Here is a 20,104-nt window from a genome sequence, read left to right as displayed (position 1 = left end):
GGCAATAAAAAAAATCAATACATGTAAATTGCTTCATAATTCTATGTATAGAACCTTTAAGGGGAAAACTTTTGTAGGGAATTATGACACAGTAATTGTAGGGAACAGACAAAGCTTTCTTCCAATCCACTATAAAAATCACAGCCGCTCCTTTTCTTTTTCTTTTTTTTTTTTTTTTTAGCTTTATTCAAGTATTTGAATAAGTACAAGTATACAACAAGTTTACAGCACCTTGTGTCTACAACTTAAGTCTACAATCACAAACATGCCAGGGTGACTAAAGGTTGTAAGAAAAACAAATTTAAAATAAATATATTGTAAAGCTTACAGTGGTCATACATTGTGACAGCTTTTTTGTTTGTACCTTCAGAAATTGAAGAAATGTATTGTTTGATATAGACAGTCAGCTCTTTGCTTAAGAATTTGGATTTGTGAATATAAAATTTGGTCAAAATAGTAAGCAAATGAATCAGATAGAACTGCGAACAGAGACTTGTGTCATTTTCAGTGAATCCAAACAATACATTTTTCCAAAGTAATAAGAAATGAGAGTATGATCAGCAATAAATCGTGACAATTTACTTCACAGTTGCTTTGTATGTGGGCCAAACACCAAAATAAATGTACCAGTGTTCCTCTGAGCTCCCCATAAAAGGTACAATTTACATCAATGTCTTTCTGCAAATAATGATTAGTTGTATAAAACCTGTGAAGCATTTTAAAGGATATCTCTTTGACTCTGTTGGTAAAAAACCCCTGAAAAAACAACTTATGGAGCAATGGCCAAAGTCTTTCCCAATAAATATCTCCAACAAATTTGGACCAATATGATAAGGCAGACAGTGTGCTTATGATGTATTGCTGAAAAAGCTGACAGATTGCTTTATTTTTATTTTTAGTTTGCCATGAAAAACAAGTTTCCCAACAGTTGTTTCAGCTGCATATAACAGGGATGATTGCCATTTCCCTTAAAATCTTTAAAAAGCGAAATGATACCGGAGGGAACAGCATAAAAGACAAGTGAGCAATCCTTTGGTGAAACAGGGATTCCATGGTGTTGAATAAATTCAACATAATTATGTGGTTGAAAAACTGCCTCAAAATTAAAATAGTATTACTAAACCACTGTTGCAAAAATAGATTTATTTTTATACAAAATATATGTATTGTTCCAGATTTTTTTTTTAAAAACCTGTGAGGAGTGAAATTATGCTTGTAAATGAAACACCATGCCAGTAGTATTTGTTTATGGAATAAAAAAAAGGCTTGAGGGGAATTTTGTCAACATTTTAAGTGCATAACAACATAAACTTAAGATCAGGAGAAGACATAGTGGGGAATAAGATTCCATAAGGAGGTCTGACACTTGAAGTAACGCCTGATCCAATTAATTTTGAAGGTGTTGGATTTAGTGTGGTGAAGTCCAGAACATTAAGGCCACCTTTTACCATGCTCGCTCATTAAATTGATCTTTTCAGGTTTTTGCAGCCAGCGCTTGGTCCGCTGTGTCAGCTGACTATGACGTCATCACGCCAACCGAGACACTGCGTCGAACACAGGAAGTTGAATTATCAGCTGATCCAGCTGGCTGTTGTTGATGCCTGAAGTTGCCGTTGTTTGGACACTGTGTCGCTCTTTATCTGCTCCTGACATTGAAGACACAGAGAAAGGGACACGGTGGGCATTTACATGCTGACGGGCTTATGAGTAACAAGGGAAGCGAGGACTTTGAATCAGCGCACTAGCGGCAGAAGAGCTAACGTTAGCTCCAACCGTCCGCTCAAGGGAAGAAAGAAAAACAGGCTTTCTTTGTTTATGTCGTGCCAGTCTGAACCGCAAAATTCATTTTCTTTGTCTTGAATTTAGGGATATTTGTCTCTTCATACACGTTATTTATATTTATACTTCATTGCCATTACGTGAAGGGCAGCTAGCCCGTGAGCTAACGTTAGCCCAGATAGCGCAAATAAACAGTCTTGTTGTCAAAGCTTTGATGCTTTTCGTAACCGCCCGACAGCGACAGATAACGAGAGCTAACAGTCAGAATAGTCGGGTTTGGAGACATTATTTTCGTGCCTCTGTATTTTTTTAACCGTTTGTCACTGGACTAGATGGTCTGTTTGGAAACACAGGACACAACACTAGCCAAACAAGCTGATGGTCAGTCTGTAATATTGAAGCCTGTTGGAGACGTCTCTGGCTGTTGAAGAAGATTGTCCTCTCTGTCTGTTTATTCTAGACTTTGCATTGATTGTATTCGGGTTGTTGTTTTTTTTATCCGTATCGATTTCTAAACCACACAAACAAGCAATAGTTTGACTGACAGCTGGCCTTGTGCGGTTTAAGTTTGCTGGCAGGTTGCGTAATTTGTTTGTGTGCAAGCTTGTCAGCCTTTGCAGAGGAACTTGTTATTTAAAACGTATGTATCTTAGTGAGCGTTAAGTGTTCAGCCGTAGGTGCCGCTGTGGATATCATTTTATATGTTTAATACATCGTATCATTCTACTTTGGTACCGTTTTAACGTCAACAATATATGACATGTGATCAAGTGGACACTTTTTACTGTAACCCATAGACGGAGTGGCTGCTTAATGATCACACTCATGAATTTGGTGGCTTTAGAGAAATAAGTGTTTTGCTGTAGAGTTATGAATTAAAGTAGCTGTCTGAAACTGTTGTGAGACAGTGCTGTGATCAGGGAGAGACAAGCAGAAAGAGACAGAGAGAGGGTCTCTCAGAGGGTCCCATTGTGTCTTGAGGTGAGGTGAGCTGCCCCCCACTACTTGCCAATGCTGGATCTGGAGGTGGTGCCTGAGAGATCACTAGGAAATGAGCAATGGGAATTCGCCTTAGGTAGGTATCACAACACACGTGCATATACTGCTTAAAAATAGACTAAGAGCAATTGATTCATCTAAAATACACAGACATTGCATGTTCATGTTATTGTTTTTACTGTTGAGGGCTAAGGCTATACAAGAAATACAGTTGCTTCCCCTGATTTGTGTGTGTGTGGGGGCGCATGTCTGTGTGTTTTCAGGGATGCCATTGGCCCAGGCCATCTCTATTCTGCAGAAACACTGCCGCATCATCAAAAATGTCCAGGTGCTATACAGTGAACAGGTAAGATGGCCAAATGTCTCTCTCTCGCTCACTCGCTCGCTCACTCACTCACCCACACACATACAAAATGTGAATCAGCTTGTACAAGTTTCATGTGACTGTTTTTCTGTGTGCAGTAATTCCAGCTGTTTTACAACCTGCCAATATTTGTATTAAGTTTTTAGTTAGATTATATTAGTAACAAAAAATGTAAGTAACAAGAAATGTCAGAACAGAAATGCCAAAGATTTGATATTGATCAAAATATTTATTCATGACTAAACTCCATCAGAATTACAAAAAGCATCTTTAGGTGCCGTTTAAACTCAGTTAATCTGCTGTCTCAGCATTATGCAGGTGTATTTTGATCAGATTGGATTGACAGTGGCCTCGCAACATAAGCAAAGAACCTCACCACTGTCATCACGTTCTGATTTAAATGTTGCTGAATCCTGATTGATGTACCAAAATGCGTGACATCACACCTTTTTCTTGCCCACTTCACACCAGTGAGGAGAGCGCTGACAAAAACAAAAATCTCTCATGTGAAATAACCAAAACTGTTAACTAATTTAGTATAAAATGTTCATGCTGGACCCTTTTGCTCATAACAAGAAGCAGATTGTGAACATAGGTTTTCAGGGCCTTTAAAAAATTAAGTGATCTTAATAAAAAAAAAAAAGTTGTTTATGTTGTGTGTGTGTGTGTGTGTGTGTGTATATAAAAATAGATATGAGCTATATTAGCCTGTGTGATGTTTTTTAAAACCCTAAAATACTGGCCCTTAACAATCAAGTATGTGCATGAGGGCATGTCCTCATGTCTCTCTGTTAATGAATTTGTTTATCTCCCCTCCAGACGCCACTCGGCCATGACCTCATACTGAACTTGACTCAGGATGGGATTAAACTGCTGTTTGATGCCACAAATCAGAGACTCAAGGTGAAAATGTGTTGATTTTAGGGGGGTTAGTGAAACAGAACCAGTGATGTGTGCACACTGAGACTCAAGCTGGAAGACCAGATTTAATGTATTTGTGCTGCCATCCCCCTAAAGGAGTCTCTAAAGACATTACCTCTTAATATAAGGCTAAATCTGGATATGACAAGTATACAATACTTAAATCAGAATAGGATTTCTAACAACTGTTATTTGGAGTTCCACACTGGATATCAGCAAAAGAGAGCTGTGGTATTTCTCCAGTTAGCAGCTTACCACAGTTGCAAAATTTGCCCCCATTTCTAGATAATTGGCAAAGATACTGGCCTCCCTTCCCTTGACCTCCTTGTGTAATCACATTTAACTCACCATTTGTCTTGTACCTGCTTAACTCTTTTCATCTGTCTGTTGTGACAGGTGATTGAAGTGTATGACCTGAGCAAAGTCAAGTTGAAATACTGGTGAGTAGAAATATATTTGCAAAATTAAGATAAAGGTTATACAAACCCGTTGAGTAACACCTGATCTCACCAGGATGAAAACCATGTATGGCTTTAATCTACAGGCACTAATCTGTATAATGTCTATTGTATGTACTGTATACACTGTACATTTTTATGTTGCCACGGAGACCACTTTCATCTCCAAGCCATAGCTCCTCGCAGATGGGCATACAGTTACTACTTAACTACTAATAATGGAGCAGGTCTGCATTAAGGTGTATTAATGTTTACTCTGTGTGCATGTTTTCACTGAAATCCATTTCACATCGCTGACAATAGCTTCTCAAGTAATGCCTGTGTGAATGTTTATAGAGTTAACACTGACTGACTGTGTGTGTGTGTGCGTGTGTGTGTGTGTGTGCGTGCGCGCGTGTGTGTTGCGTTTCAGTGGAGTCCATTTTAACTCTCAGGCCATTGCCCCCACAATTGAGCAAATAGACCAGTCATTTGGAGCTACGCACCCTGGAGGTACACACACACATACACACACACACGTAGGATGTTTTCTCATTAAAAACACCATGAAATAGAAAACAGAGGTAACATAGACACACTTGTACTCCTCTTACAGTGTAAAACTCGGTGTCGTATGTGTACTCGCATGCAGAAACCCGCCTTTAATCTCACTTGTATATTTTATGAAGTCTCTTCCTCCTCCCCTCTCACCGCCCAGTTTACAATGCAGCAGAGCAGTTGTTCCATCTCAACTTCCGAGGACTGTCCTTCTCCTTCCAACTGGACTCATGGAAAGAAGCTCCAAAATACGAGGTGAGAACGTTTCGATCGATTTGCTCGTCAGCCACTTCAAAAAGGGCTGAGTGGTTGTTTCTTTACCTCCGTGAGGAATCAGGGCAGCCTTGTGATTTAGGTAATTACCCTTCATGTAGACAGTCTGAGGTCAAGCCTCATGTTTGCCTAATAAGTGATGATCAGGGATGTGATTTGTTATCTTATTTTGAACAAAGAGCTCTCATTAATCTAACAGGAGGTGACTGCATGCATGTTTTTGTCTGAAACACTGTAAAGAACTTTAATAGATCTCAAAATGCACGAATTCTGTTGAGATGTCAAAGAAACATTACAGTGTTATGTAATCAGTAAAAAAATCGGACTGCAGTAGGGAGTTCAGGGACTCGGGTTAGCTCAGGCAACATGCGTTCATAATTGATTTCTCCAAGACAAAGTGGGCACCCAGCAGCCAACAATACAGACATTCAAGACAAGATGACAATATGGTCAAATTATGACAGTCTGCAAACTGCACGTTTATACTTCCAGATACACTTGTAGCTTTGTGTTTGGATTGCTGTTCGTATGATTAGTCAGACCTCCTTGTGGATGTCTGCACCGTACAGCTGTGATGTCAGGGGTGATGCGTGTTATGAACCAGCTGCTCTGCCGTCTGCTCCGTACTGCAGTCTGCTACTGTGAAAGCGCAAATCATGCAGTGATGTTTTTACTACTGCCTTTCAGATGTTTAGTTCACCTCAGCTGACTTCACACACCATTGACAAGTTTCATGCAGCTTATCACATCTTTTTGCTTTATCCATTTGGCCTGGGTTCAACATACTGCTCCGATATATCTCTGATATGATAATAACTGCATTGTGTATTTCCAAAACCTTCCAACGTGCCCCGAGCTGCATGTTGAGTTGGTTGAATGGTTTTGTTTGGTTCACTGAAGCAGCAGCAGCTTGTGCTTGCTCGTAGCTTATTGTTGTCTCCATATGCGAACATGGTAGCTTCTGCTGATGGTTAAAGTTGAAATATTTGCATTTTGTTTTCAAAAGTTCAACATTCAGCTGTAGTTTCCTGTTTATCATGAGCTAAAGATAACAGACGGATGTGTCTAGGTTTCTGTGAGTTGAGTGTTTTTGGTAAAGCTGACTCAGAGTACTGACAATAAATAAAAACACTCCAGGGTTTATATTTCATTATGTTCAGAACTTATTCAGACCCTTTTGTCTTTTCCACATTTTGTTAATATCAGTAAATCTATACAATGCCACATAATTACAGAAGGAAACATCTTGTAAACTTGGAATTTGTAACATTCAGTTTGAGTATAAAATTCAGACTGAATGGTACAATTTATAATCTCATACACTACAGAGTTAGTTGCTTAAGTCATTTCTACAAATGGTGGTTACTGATTTTTAAAAAAAAATATTTTCAGCTAAAACATAAATTCAATTAATGCTGAAAATGTTAACACACCATAAAATTCTGAAAACGTTTTAAAAAATGCAGCCTTTTTGCATCTCTCCTGCTTATGTATCTGAGTAAATGTTTTCCTCTGGATTGAACGTGGTGATAGCAACTTGGAAATAAAACAAAAAATCATCACAAAAGTGAAGTTACAACTGCTGACTCATAATGAATTCTCATTGGATATTGGACCTTTCCAGATTAAAGGTTCCTACCTGACAGAGATCCAAGTTGTATTAAAATACAGAATCATCAATCAGCATTTTTCTCCCACTGAAACGTCAGTGTTAAGTCAGTCAGTGAGTTATAAGACACTTAACTTCTCTGTGCTTTATCACATTTAATCATATCTTTCTGTGCTTGAGAAATGTTTGTTGTGCATTGTGTTTTTGATGTGTACGTGCACACGCAAACACACCAGTCCTGTACTACTCCCAGTTGTTTTGCCTTGGCAGCCTAACTTTGCCATGGGTTTGGCCTCCCTGCAGATTCCGCACGGCGCTATGGTCAAGAGGATGCACATCTACACTGGCAACAACCTGCAAGAAACAAGGTAACAAACATGCTGTGCCTCTACCAAGGCTGCAAAATGCTCAGAGTTTATTATTTTAATGATAGAAAACGTTAGATTTTAATCTCCATCGGAGTTTGCTAACATGTGCCACATGTATCTTGTAAGTAACAAACAAATGGGACCGTAACATATTATTTCTGCAAGTGGCAGCATGTAGGTATACCAGACTCTATAAGAAGAACAAACAGTTAAACGCAAACCATATTGAGAGCAGCAGATGCTCATTGTTTACTGGCTATTAATTTAGTGTGTTTTTTACATGTCAATCAGTAAGTACAATTTTAATATTAATGCTCCCATGTGGCCAGATAAAACCACATTACATTAGGTTATTATTTTGACAGTTCCACATGTAACAAACTAAAAAATGTGTCAAGGACAACAACAAAAAGAAAGAATACAGAAACAATAAGAAACACAAAATTAAAACCTCAGATATAATAAGAAACAACTGACACACACCCTCTTCTCTCTGTCTTCAGAGCTCCGGCGATGCCCTTAGCTTGTTTCCTTGGTAACATCTATGCAGAATGCGTGGATGTCCTGAGAGATCATGCAGGGCCTCTGGGGCTCAAACTCCGCCTCCTCACTGCTGGTAACATATGTCTGTGTGTGTGTGTGTGCCTCTAGAGGGATGTGTGACTTCCATGTTTATAGCGAGACTTGAAAGTATTTTTCCTCACATCTACATTTTGATTAACAGGGTGTGGGTTTTCATCTCCTGCCTCCAGACTTTCCATAACAATTGTACCAGGATTTGTAATTCTGCTGGAGAGTTGAAGTAAAAACAGGAAATCCAAACCAAATATTTTTAAATTGCAAAATTTGCCTGTCATCACTGCAAACTAATATCTCAATATTTAACTTCTTTTTTTTTTTTTAAATTGTGAAACTCTAACAAGGACAAACACAGACTTGGCTGCTGGTACCCAGCTGGACCATGTGTATCTACAGTAGCTGCTCACTGTTCTCTGAACTGCTGTTTGTCATTTTCTTGTCATTTTGCAGGTTGTGGTCCTGGTGGGATGACTGATGCTAAAGTGAGATCCCTAGAGAGAAGCATCTACTTTGGAGATTCCTGTCAGGATGTACTGGGTGCTCTGGGCTCACCACATAAAGTCTTCTACAAGTCTGAGGACAAGGTGGGAGAACTCTTTTTCATTCACTTTACTTGTTGTTGTTGTTGTTGTTGGAATTACTTGTATTGCTTTTTCTCAGCTCTGTTCTGATCTACATCCTATCCTGTGACAGCTCGATTTCACCCTCCTGGGGTTCTTTGGTTTTTAAACCAAACTAATTTAGTCCGTTACCTACTGACATGCTACATTTTACATGCTAGGTGCTAGCCTTCTTCTCAGTAGTTAGGTTTCACCTCTTCAATGCGCCTTCACAAGAAATCATAAAGTACAACACATTCAGCCCTAATTGTCTAAAAATAAAGTAATCATAAATAGCACTGACAGTTTAATAAATTACTAAATATTCTCTGAACCTCTGTATAACTTTCTAGTGTCTTTCAGATTGTTGTTTTGGTGGTTAAGCTGGTTAAGAAAGTTGGACATTTTAGCAGCTAAAGAACCTGAGCTAAAACAAGAGTGAATATTGGACATACATTTGTCATGTGGCCAGAAACACAACTCCACATAAACGTTAATGCTTCTCCATATCTGTCGAACATGAAAATAGGCAATAATCCCCATTAATCGTGGGGAAAACATGTATCGTCATTTATAAGTCTTTGTGTGTGCTGGTTTATTTTAGATGAAGATCCACTCTCCGTCACCTCACAAGCAGGTTCCTTCAAAATGTAATGACTACTTCTTCAACTACTTCACCCTCGGAGTGGTACGTAAGCTCAGCCTGGGCTCGTGCATGTAGAAGTTGGTATACTATTGTGTCAGTGTTTTTTAACATGATTGTATGCATACAGTAATTTTTTCAGAGATTTTATGTTGAATGTTATTTGAACATGTAAGTGTGCCTGTTTTTGAATTTGCAAACCATCTTGGGAAGTCTAGGTTAGAGGAAGTAATTGACTCGGGCCCTGTCCACACTTATCATTCTTGTTTTAAAATGCATAACTCTTGCTACATTTACGCTTAGCGTCCACACTACTCCAGCATTTTCAAACCCCTGAAACAGAGACTTGAAAACGATGACGTAGACCGGCCTGGTTCTACATGGATGCAAAAGCATGCATTGCGCCCTCATTTGAAATTTGAATAATAAATGCCAAGCACAGAGGTGCATGGGCTGTGTGGCGTCTCTATGCACACCTATTTTGGTTCATTTTTGTGCAGCAGCAAAACGTGCAAAGGGGCTGAGTGAAGGTGAATATAGATCAGAGAGTGTAGTGATTATTAAATACTCTCTCAGCCAGTCACATTACTGCTCTCATAGGTCTGAAACAGTTGAAACAGAAAGCTTTCCTTCAGGAAATGTCTGGATGGTTCAGAGTGTCACAACATGAACACACATCACCACAAATCTACACCCAAAGACAGATGGAGTAGTTTTTTCATCAGTTAGTTACTATACTAACAATAGAAATAAAAAATACAGAAATTGATTTGGTGAAGCTGTTTATATAATTATGTCGGACTGACTCTATTTCAGCAATAATTCTTATGTATCACACCTCGTACACAGTCACATAGTTTAGTAATTAATGTTACACAACAGCGTTTGCATTTCAGTGTGTTTCAACGATAAAACATGAGACACTACTTTGCAGAAAAGAAAGTTAGAAAAGAGGCTGATGAGCCCCGACAACTCCGTCATAAAAAAAAGAAGCAGATTATCAAGTTATAATTGACCAGTGTGATTTGTGTAGAGGTGTGTGTGGTTATACTGTAGCAGCCTGGTGTCATCAGGTGATTTAATGAAAGTAAACACAGTGAATAGCGGTGCGTAACAGCACTGCGTTTCTCAGAGGCTGCAGATTTATCAACATATCAGTTCTGCTGCCTTCAGATGCTGCAGGGATTTAATGAACTGAAGGAGAAGCTTTTTATACAGTATAAAGCAGCTGTGGACAGCAGATACTAGAAGAGTCACCAACATTCATTTATAGATCAATGCAGACTGATTTACTGACTTTCCTGCTCGTTTATCAGTGTTTACACTGGCATGCACATGCCCAGTGTACGTGAATGGTCATGTGATATTTTTTTACCATCAACTGACAGAGGAAGGATATTATCAAGGTTGTTGTTTCACAACTCAGCCAAAGTGTGTACAGATTTGTGCTTTTTTTTTCTGTGAGAGAGTTGTATCTGTGACAATCCCTGTAATGCATGTGTGTGCTGATCAAGTGAGTTGTTGGAAGTGAAGTGTGTGAGTGTAGCAGTTGGCAGTATAGTCTCAAGTAAGCTTCAGGGAAGTATTTATTACAGGACTGTTGTATTGCAATACAGAGTACAAGGGTTTCTGTTTTTCTGGTCACTTCATAGAAATGATAAGTAACAAAAATATCTTCTGAGTTGGTGTTTTTTGGACCAAATCTTTGTCAGATATAGGTCTGTCTTTAGTCTGTGTCTGTCTGTCAGCCGGATTTTGATTTTAAAAGATTTTTAGCCAGTGACCTTTTGGGTCGCTATCTTAATTCCCCAGAGCTGTTTGGACAATCTGGGCTGGAGAGTAAAGAAGATGTACTCATGTGTCCCTCAGCAGCCACTGTTTAGATCTGAAGCTTGAGCTCCTAACTCTGTATTTGCTTCGTGCTCAGCTGGTAATACCTCATATTAATGGCTGTGGCGTTGTCACCCTCCCTCTATCTGCATTTACTCTCCCACTGTTTACAGTAGATAGGACTGCAGTTGCATTTTCTTATTTTTCAGGATATCCTGTTTGACTCGACAACTCACCTGGTTAAGAAGTTTGTCCTCCATACCAACTACCCTGGACATTACAACTTCAATATGTAAATATCTTGCTGTCTGGTCACTTGTTTCTGTATGTCTTTCTGTCTTTATGATTCTTTTCTCAACATCTGTCTTTCTCCATCGTAGTTGATAATACTGAATCATCTATGTGTAATTATTTACATCCAGATCAGATGTTATTTTATAAAATTAGACCTAATTTCTCTGTAGCATTTCTGTTTTGTTTAATTTTCTATGCTTCTGATTATGTTCTTTTCCCTCATCGCAGATATCATCGATGTGACTTTAAGATTCCACTAGTCATCAAAAAAGGTGAGACACTTTTCAGTCACAAATCTATCTCATGGAGAATGATCCTTTCTTGTCACCTTAAATAATGTGATGTTTTTTGTTTTTTAATCCTACTAAATAATGTCTATTTCTCCATTTTTGCCTCTGCACTGTCAGATGGAGCTGATTCTCAGACAAAGGACTGCGTATTAACCACCTACAGCAAGGTCAGTCATAGACAGGATTTAAAGATCTTTTCACAGAGATCAGTGTTTTGTTGTAAATTCACAAGGTGGTGCTGTGGTAGGGCTGTATTGATCTAACATGGTCTCCTGGCCGAGTGTCTTTATCAGTGAGTAACACTGGACTCTGTGCCTCCTTGGGGAGATGACTTTCCAGCTGTTTTTCTCTGGTTTTTGTCTTGCTTGGTTGGTTTTTTTGAAGGAATATAAAAATTAAGGGAAAAATACATCTGACAGACAATCATTTCCCGTAATGGTTATCACTATTTCCAAAACCTGGTCTCTGCATCACTAGAAAAGAAGATAAGAAAGAACCTTATTAATCCTGAATGAAATTCTTGTGCCATCAACATCCTCGATTCAACAGAAACAAAGCTTAGAGAAAGACATTTCTTAGTAAGATCTAAATACAATGTACAATGAATAAAAATAAAATAAAGATGAAAATAAAATAAAAATAGAATAAAATATTTGCACAGTGCAGCTATAGACATGGATGTGACAGTGCAAAATAGAACAATGTACGTATTTGTCAGTGATGGGTTGAAAGTGACAGTCTATTTTAATATGAAATGATAGAATGATGGCCACAGTACTGATAGCAGAAGCAGAACAGATGGGGTGAAGATACTGCTTCCTCTACAGATATTGCACTCAAAGTAGATAATTAATTATTGCACATGTTCGGTTTAAGCCCATAGAATGTTACATGACGAAATGTTACATGTTATTGTCCTTACTGAAAGGGTTTTTAGGTTTATTGTCAATGTATACTCCCAGGTAAGTGTAATCCTCAACCACCTCAACATCAGTCCCCTTGATGGCGACAGGGGTGTCCTCTGCTTCCTGAAGTCCACGACCAGCTCTTTAGTCTTTGTGATGTTAAGCTGTAGGTGGCCCACAGCCTACAATAGCCGAGTCATCAGATAATTTCTGCAGATGACACGACTTTGATCTGTACCTATAGTCACAGTTACAGAGGGTGAAGAGGAAGGGAGATAAGACAGTATCCTGTGGGGCTCCAGTGCTGCTCAGTAAGGTGTCCAAGGAGCAGTTCTGAAGCCAGACATACTGTGGATGGCCTGTGAGGTAGTTGGTTATCCAGGCCATGAGTGGTGTGTCCACCTGCAATTCAGTCAATTCAAGTCAATTAGCTTATTCCCCAGTAATGATGGTCTGATGATGTTAAAAACACTGGAGAAGTCAAAAAAGGTGGGCAGGGGTGTTGGTGCAGACGGGAGAGGGAAGGGCAGAGGTGTCAAACCTATTAAAGGGGTTCAGGTTGTTGGCCCTGTTCACAGCCCCCTCTGTCATTGTGTCCCTCTTTTGTTTGTGGCCTGTGATGGCTCTCATCCCATTCCACATCTCCCTGGTGTTATTCTATTTGAGTTTCCTCTCCAGTCTATTCCTGTAGCAGTCCTTTCCCTCTGCAAGCTTGATTTTTAAGCTTCCTCTGTACCAGTCTTAACTCTTCCCTACCACCGCTCCTGAAAGCTCTCTCTTCCAGTCAAGTTTGGTCTTAATGTCCTTGGACACTCACAGTTTGTTGTTGGGGAAACAGTGTATAGTCTTAGTAAGGACCACAGTGTCCACACAGAAGTGGATATATGATGTAATGCAGTCTGTCAGGTCGTCAATATTTTCTCCATGGGGACTGCAGAGCACTTCCCAGTCTCCGTTGCCTCAAAACGTCCCTGCAGAGTCTCCTCAGCCTCTGTGAAGACCCTTTGTTTCCATCTGGTTGTGCAAGCACACAATGCCCTAAACAATGCAGTTTTCACTCTTAAACCATTTTGCAATGTTTTATAAGCAGTTTTATAAGGAGTAATTAAAGCAACTAATTGTTATATCATTCGAGGTCCAGATGTTGTATTTTGCTATATCACTAAATTAGCCCCAGACCTGTATTTGGCAACTCTTCAGTTTTGGTGAAGTAGGATGATATGACTTCTTTCTTTTATACTCTAGCTACAGTCAATCTCTGATGTTGCAACAGAGGAATATAAATATAAGTCTTGTGATATCACTTTTATATCCCAGTTTTGCTTCAAGAAAATCTTTATTGAGATGATGGCTGGGTTTAGTGAAAACAGGATACAGAATTTGAATCAACTGTTGGTCTTGTAATTTATTCAGTGTTGGCAGTGGATAAACAAGCCTTTGTACCCACTGCCACAAAACATGTCTCTTAAATTGTCTTTTAACTTTTTGTGTTTCACTGTCAGTGGGATCAGATTCAGGAACTGCTGGGTCACCCAATGGAAAAACCCGTTGTGCTCCACAGGTAAAGAAATGCACAATATCTTGCATACACAGATAATGTCGATCACATTACTACATTTCTATTTTAAGATGATTTAAGAGCATATTTCAGTGTTGCCGCTGGTTTACAAATGCAACATTAGAGCTGCAAACTGGATGTTTTTTACATTAACCAAATATGTGTCCACTGACAATCAGATGTATGTGTTTAACAGGTCCTCGTCAGCCAATAACACCAACCCGTTTGGCTCTACCTTCTGCTTTGGACTGCAGAGGATGATCTTTGAGGTCAGAATGCATTCTATCTTTGTAGATTTAACTGATAGGAGTGTTTACAATATGTGTTAAGTTATAGATGGCAAACTGCACACTGGTTTACACACATTTTTAATTTGTATGTAATCAGTGTTACAGGACTAAAATTACAGATAAGCTTTAAAACTAATTCTGTTTGAAAAGGAGTTCTGGTCGTTTTGTTTAGTCTACTTGAGGCTGTTATTAATAGAGATAGTTTGAAATATTTTTATATATGACCCATTCATTCTAACACATCTTTTTTTTTTCTTCCCCAGGTGATGCAGAATAACCACATAGCATCAGTGACCCTCTATGGTGCTCCACGGACCACCAGTCAAGCCCGACCTGAGTCCAGTAGTAGTTCCCACTGAACAAGTAACCAGAACCACATCCCATTCTGGCCTGTTCTGAATCTAGTACCTCTACTGATTGAACTTCTAACCCAGAGCCAGATTCGTAACCAAGCAGATCTAACCCAGAGCAACAAAGTTATTCTTGCCCAGCTCAGATGCTACTTTCTGAACAGAAACACAACAAACACCTAGGATAATTCAGAACAGCCAAATTCGACCTCGTATTAATCAACTTTTCCCTGGTGGGTTCTAAGAATCACTCGTCTAACCAGACACACCCAGCCCGGTCAACCCAACTCTGACTATCCCAGGACTCTGCCCAGGATTTGGTGACACGGTCGCAGTGCTGGAGCATTGACATTTTGAAATGAAACCAATAAGATCATTTCTTGGTGAAGTGTGAATATCACAGTGGTTCTGCAACCTGACATGGTGAAGAAATCTGCATTCTAGTAGGGCTGAACTGTTTCCTGTTTCCATCCAGTGACTGCATCCGCCCAGGAGCACAGATGAAGAGTTTGTCCAGACTAGTTTGGATGCCATTTTCCACCAGTAAGATGTAATGGTAGCCTGTATGTGACCACAACGTCCATAACATTGTGGTGATGAAATGCACTTGCAGAAACTCCCAAAAACATCAAATATAGAGTTGTGGAGTTAATACAGCCATCACTGAAAACTGCTGTGGCCAAAGTCTCGAAACAAACGCTGGCTCGACCCACTGAATACACATCCACCAACCGCACTGCCAGCTGAACCAGTACCGCCTGACTTCCTGCCACAACTTCAGATTCAGACCGAACTGGCTCAGTCAAAACCTGGACAGATCCAAACTGCGAGAACCAAACCAAACCAACCCAACAAGAGCCATCAGAGCCAAACACATTGGAAGCTGCAGAGGACTGTAAACCAAAAACAAAAAAAACCCCGTGAGAATCAAGATTTTTGTCGTAAAAGAGAAGAACCAAACACACTCAGGGTTTGGAGAGAGACGTGCCCCAGGATGTAACCCTGCTTCTTACTGGCCGGGCCAGTCCAACCAGATGTGAAGCCTCTTAAAATAGAACGATCCAAACATCCAACATCACCTTCCTCGTCCACCTTCCTACACACTCTTCCTCCAACTGTCTTCAGTGGCGCCCACAAACACACACACACACACACAACACAGCAGTAAACACACACAAACGGATGTTAGCATGTCTGACTTCTTGCTTACACAGACATACATTCACAGACACAAACACACACTCACTTAAAGGAGCATCTGCATGCATTTGGCTGCTGATTTTTAAATTGACATTTCAACAGACTGTAATTCAAGCACACAGGCATTTCAATCCCCTCGCTACTACAGTGTGTTCTCATATATTTCTAATACGACAGCTGGCTCATCTTTTTAGCCTTTTAAGCGAACACAAACATGGAGACATGCAGGCATGCACACAGACACAAGGATTTGCATGAACTTGACCGATATATTTGAATGAGAGGAAACTATTACAAGCACAAACTGGCAACCTGTTTTGTTTATTCGCTAGTATGGTCCTGCATGTTGTGAGGGGCATAGACTTGGCACACAGTTTTCTTTGTTTTTCTCTGCCCTGTTTTACTCATTCACACCATTTTCATGTTGTTGTTGTTCTTTTTTTTTTTTTTTTTTTAAATCAATGTTTACATTTGCACTAATACACACCCTTTTACTTGATTGGTTTATTGTGCCCTATCCTCAAGAGATAGATCAAATTCGGAGAGATAGCGGTGTGTGTGAATGTGTGTGTTTTATCCATACGTTTGGACAGAGAAGAGGTTGTGTGCAGTCAGGCCTTCCATGTTGCACTCTTCTCCCTCTCTCTCCTCCGCGCTTTCATCTCTATACCTGACTGATGCATTGCAATTCATCCCTCAGTGATGTCTGCGTTTATTTCTTTGTTGAATTGCCAAATGCTATAGCCAAAGACGTTTCAGGATGATTTCGTTTGATCTGCTGACATTATCACTGTAATCTCTCGTCTAAACGTGTCCTGTGGAGAGAGTGTAAGCGTGTTGCCCGTCCCCCCTTTCCGTTGCATCTTTTGTTTCAAACCTGCACATCAAAGTCATCGCTGTGGTAAAGCCTCTAAATTCAGCTCTTGGTTTCTGCAATTGCTGGCAGTAAATTACACAAGACACGAATAGATGACTGATGTAAATGTTTTAAAACCAATCAGCTGTCTTTCATCCAGATTCAGTTACAGCTGGGGATTAACAATACTAACAACTAGTATGTCCCTTTTGTCAGTGTCTTATTGTACTTTGGTTATTGTCGTCAGAGAGCTGTAATTTAAAGAATTACCATTATTTCTTTGTGAATTCAGTACATTTGAACCCATTTCGGAAATGGGGAAGACCATCAGTCATTCCTGCATCATAGCATGTGACTGCAGTTTGCATCTCTCCATCCCAATATATGAATTTAAATTCTTTTTTTAATTAATTCAATAAACAGTGTATTAATTGTAATACACACATTCGCTTTTTATTGTCCCTTGATAAAATGTCATTTGTTTTTTTTTTATTTTTCTCACTATTGCTGAATATATGATCTGTATGTATATGTGTGTGAAGGCATCAGGGTTGAAGTCAGGGCCTGTATACATGACATAATGTTTCAAGTGTTAACCAGAGACAAATTTGTCTTTGTTCAGACTTAAAAGCAGTAAATAACAGTTTGGCTGCTTGCAGGTGGTTTGCAAAAGATACAGAATTTCATAAAACGGGTACGATCTTTTGTCATGAGGTGTATAGAGCAGTTTCATTTTTCATTTTGTAAGTTTCTATGACTGAGAACTCACAACCACACAAACGGCTTCTTTTTTTCAACTTTTTGGATCTTTTTGGACTTTTTAGAAGAGTGACTCAAGGTGTCAAGCCCAAAGTTTGTGATGAATTCTAATTCAAGAGTACAAATCTTTTACAATTCATTGATGGTTAACATCATGTATCGTACCTTTAAGTCAGAAGGTTAACTAGATTATTTAATAATTCAGTGTTTTTTGACAGATGTTCTGCGGTTTCTTACCGTACAATTTACCACAAGAAGGCCAAGTTCTAATTATCTCTTAGAAATTTCGAGCTGTTCTTCCATTTTCCCATATATGGGCCCTGATGCTTATTGAGTATATGTTGATGCACAAAATGCTGTAAATAGTTGTGTGCTCTTATTCTGCTGTCTTCTTATTTTCATGATCTAACTGCTTGGCACAGACACAAACTGACTCAGGCCCCGGCCGAGTATCTTTAATATTTCCTCCTTGATTCTGATTAGATTTTAAAACTCAGGAGGAAGCATCTGCTCACAGCTGACTCATTAACAATCACTGGAAGTTTTATTGTTTTTTGTTTTTTTTAATTAAATTTTATTCCAGACCACTCAGTATTGAACCTTTTTCACATGCAATGCTAAGGCTGCAAGAACACAGATGTGTTGGGTATCAGCAGACAGCCCCGCTTCAGCTCTGCTTGAACTGCTGCTGCAGGGTGTTCACGTTTGATCCACAGAACAGCAGTGAATACAGCGCTGTATTTACACAGGCAGGGAAAACAATTATCCTTCTTCACATTTGGACAGGAAGAGAGCTCTGGTAGAGATGTTTTTGTAATGTGGACAGAATCTGATTTGGAGTCTAGCTTTGGCATGATTTTGATTTTTCTTGTTTACACTAGTAAAAATATCTCTTTGGCTTTCTTGTAGCTTTCTTGTAGCCAGACTCACTCCGAAGTGATGTTATGTGGTCTCCGAAACCAGGAGACAGGGATGTTCCATGGCTTGGGTTCTTAAACTGAGACCCCAAAAGCTAGAATGGTGTTTCAGGATTTAAGTCCCATTAAATGAACCAATTTTTGTCATTGGGCTCCCAGGTTTAAGACGTTTCAGAACAATGGCTGTCCAGGAAAGTCTGCCTAACTTGGAAACATGATGTTCCCTACTCCTGTTCTGGTTTATCCACATCTTGGTTCAAATAGAGAAACGGATGTATTATAATTGTTATGAAAGCTATATTCAAACATTTTACTTTACATTTTACAACTTGCTTTTGTGCAAGTAAATATGAGGAAAAAAAGAAGAAAAAAACCACAAAACTGTTGAACATTGTGCCTCATCTCCCACCGAGCCTGTCTTTGACTTCTGTCTCTATCTCCTCTGTAAAAAGGAATCTCCTTGTACATACAATTTGAGAATGCATTGGAACTGCATCATTGTACAGTATGTATGTGTGCGTGTCACTGAGCATAGCAACAAGCTAATGTGGTATTACAGCCGTCTCATTTACATTTTTCCGCAGAGAAAGGCAGGTTGGGTTGGGTTTCCCAAAACAACAAACTTAATGTTTTGTACTTTGTTGTTCCTCTCTGTTTTATGTGGTTTAACACCCACTACAATGTGCAAATGTTCACAACCCTTAAAAGCTTGTCATGATTGTCTTTAAGCCGATCACTTGTAGAATAGATGATTTTCACAGAGGGATCCCGCCAAAAACAGAAGATGCTATCTGAAAAAAAAAAAAAAAAAACTAGAATGTATGCTGACAAAGAATTTTAATTAAAACCTGAAGGAAAACCATTCTTTTGTCTCCCTCCACCCTCTACTGGATTTGAATAAATTGGTCATTGCCCAAAAAGATCTCAGAGCTAACTTGAGCTTTGCTCCATTGGAAGCAGATGGGGCATAGATCATATGTAAAAACAGAAAAAGTAGAGCCAGCAGTGAATGAAGCAACTTAAGAAACTTCTTTGGGCGAATGTACGTAAATTTTCGATTCAGAACTTTTTCTCACACCTTTGACTAGATAAAATCATAACACCACAGACACACCAGGTTAAACCAAACCTAACTTTTGTCAAGTGTAGGTCCAGCCAAAAACTGGTTTTATATAAGGAACTCTTCAACACTGTTGAACGCAATTATAATCTTTACTCTACAGTACAGTTTGGTAAGCCCAGCCCAGAGAGGAGCTATAGGGTGGGTGATGGGTAATCTCACTCAAACTCAGGTGGACATATCACATCCTTGTTTTTCAAAAGTTTTAAGATGGAAAAACAAGTGAAAAATGTAATCCGGAGGTCTGTGTGGCTTTTAAATTTCAACTGTTTTTCTTTTTTTTTCATTTAATGGAAGAATGAATGATTGTCATAATCAGATTGTTGTAATTTATAATGGACAGCTTCAGTTCAGTGTAATGATACTCTCATATTAACGCTTTGTATTGTCTGTACTTGGTATCATCTGTTCTGTTGCCCATCTCCCTTATTCCCCTCCAAATTTTTTTTTTGTGGACTTACAGTACATTTTAAGCCCATTTCTGGAAATGGGGCAGTTATACTTAATTAAAACTTGTGAAATTCATTGGAATGTGGCGTTTTATATTTTGAATACTATAACTTTGTGTATGAAAATAAGTAGACTTATTCAGCATGTCCACTGAAA

The 20,104-nt window shown here is 39.1% G+C and overlaps 1 protein-coding gene across 3 annotated transcripts; it reads left to right on the top strand.

Annotated features, from left to right (window-relative positions):
• Positions 1-1,542: 1,542 nt before the first annotated feature.
• phaf1 (phagosome assembly factor 1) lies at positions 1,543-20,090 on the top strand. Of its 3 annotated transcripts, XM_067588784.1 has the most exons (17): positions 1,543-1,677; positions 2,688-2,854; positions 3,042-3,124; positions 3,962-4,045; positions 4,460-4,503; positions 4,934-5,013; positions 5,219-5,313; positions 7,211-7,308; positions 7,812-7,924; positions 8,338-8,471; positions 9,091-9,174; positions 11,169-11,251; positions 11,482-11,525; positions 11,661-11,710; positions 13,951-14,009; positions 14,203-14,275; positions 14,560-20,090. In XM_067588784.1, the coding sequence occupies exons 2-17, from the start codon at positions 2,791-2,793 to the stop codon at positions 14,653-14,655; spliced, it is 1,284 nt and encodes a 427-aa protein (XP_067444885.1). In that variant the 5' UTR covers positions 1,543-1,677; positions 2,688-2,790; the 3' UTR covers positions 14,656-20,090. The 3 variants fall into 3 exon arrangements, with proteins under 3 accessions (XP_067444885.1, XP_067444886.1, XP_067444883.1); XM_067588785.1 differs by having other exon boundaries at positions 1,543-2,854; positions 7,244-7,308; XM_067588782.1 differs by having other exon boundaries at positions 1,543-2,854.
• The last annotated feature ends 14 nt before the right edge of the window (positions 20,091-20,104 follow it).

This window comes from Thunnus thynnus, chromosome 5 (assembly GCF_963924715.1).
Source record: "Thunnus thynnus chromosome 5, fThuThy2.1, whole genome shotgun sequence".
Taxonomy (NCBI): domain Eukaryota; kingdom Metazoa; phylum Chordata; class Actinopteri; order Scombriformes; family Scombridae; genus Thunnus; species Thunnus thynnus.
The sequence above is the reverse complement of the archived record's forward strand: the minus strand, read 5'-3'. Positions and strand labels throughout refer to the sequence as shown.

Excerpts from the sequence above, each read along its gene's own strand:
- phaf1 (XM_067588784.1), top strand. The coding sequence starts at position 2,791 with ATGCTGGATCTGGAGGTGGTGCCTGAGAGATCACTAGGAAATGAGCAA. Across the intron at positions 5,314-7,210 it reads AAGAAGCTCCAAAATACGAG|CCTAACTTTGCCATGGGTTT; the intron begins GTGAGAACGTTT and ends TTGCCTTGGCAG. Across the intron at positions 7,925-8,337 it reads ACTCCGCCTCCTCACTGCTG|GTTGTGGTCCTGGTGGGATG; the intron begins GTAACATATGTC and ends GTCATTTTGCAG.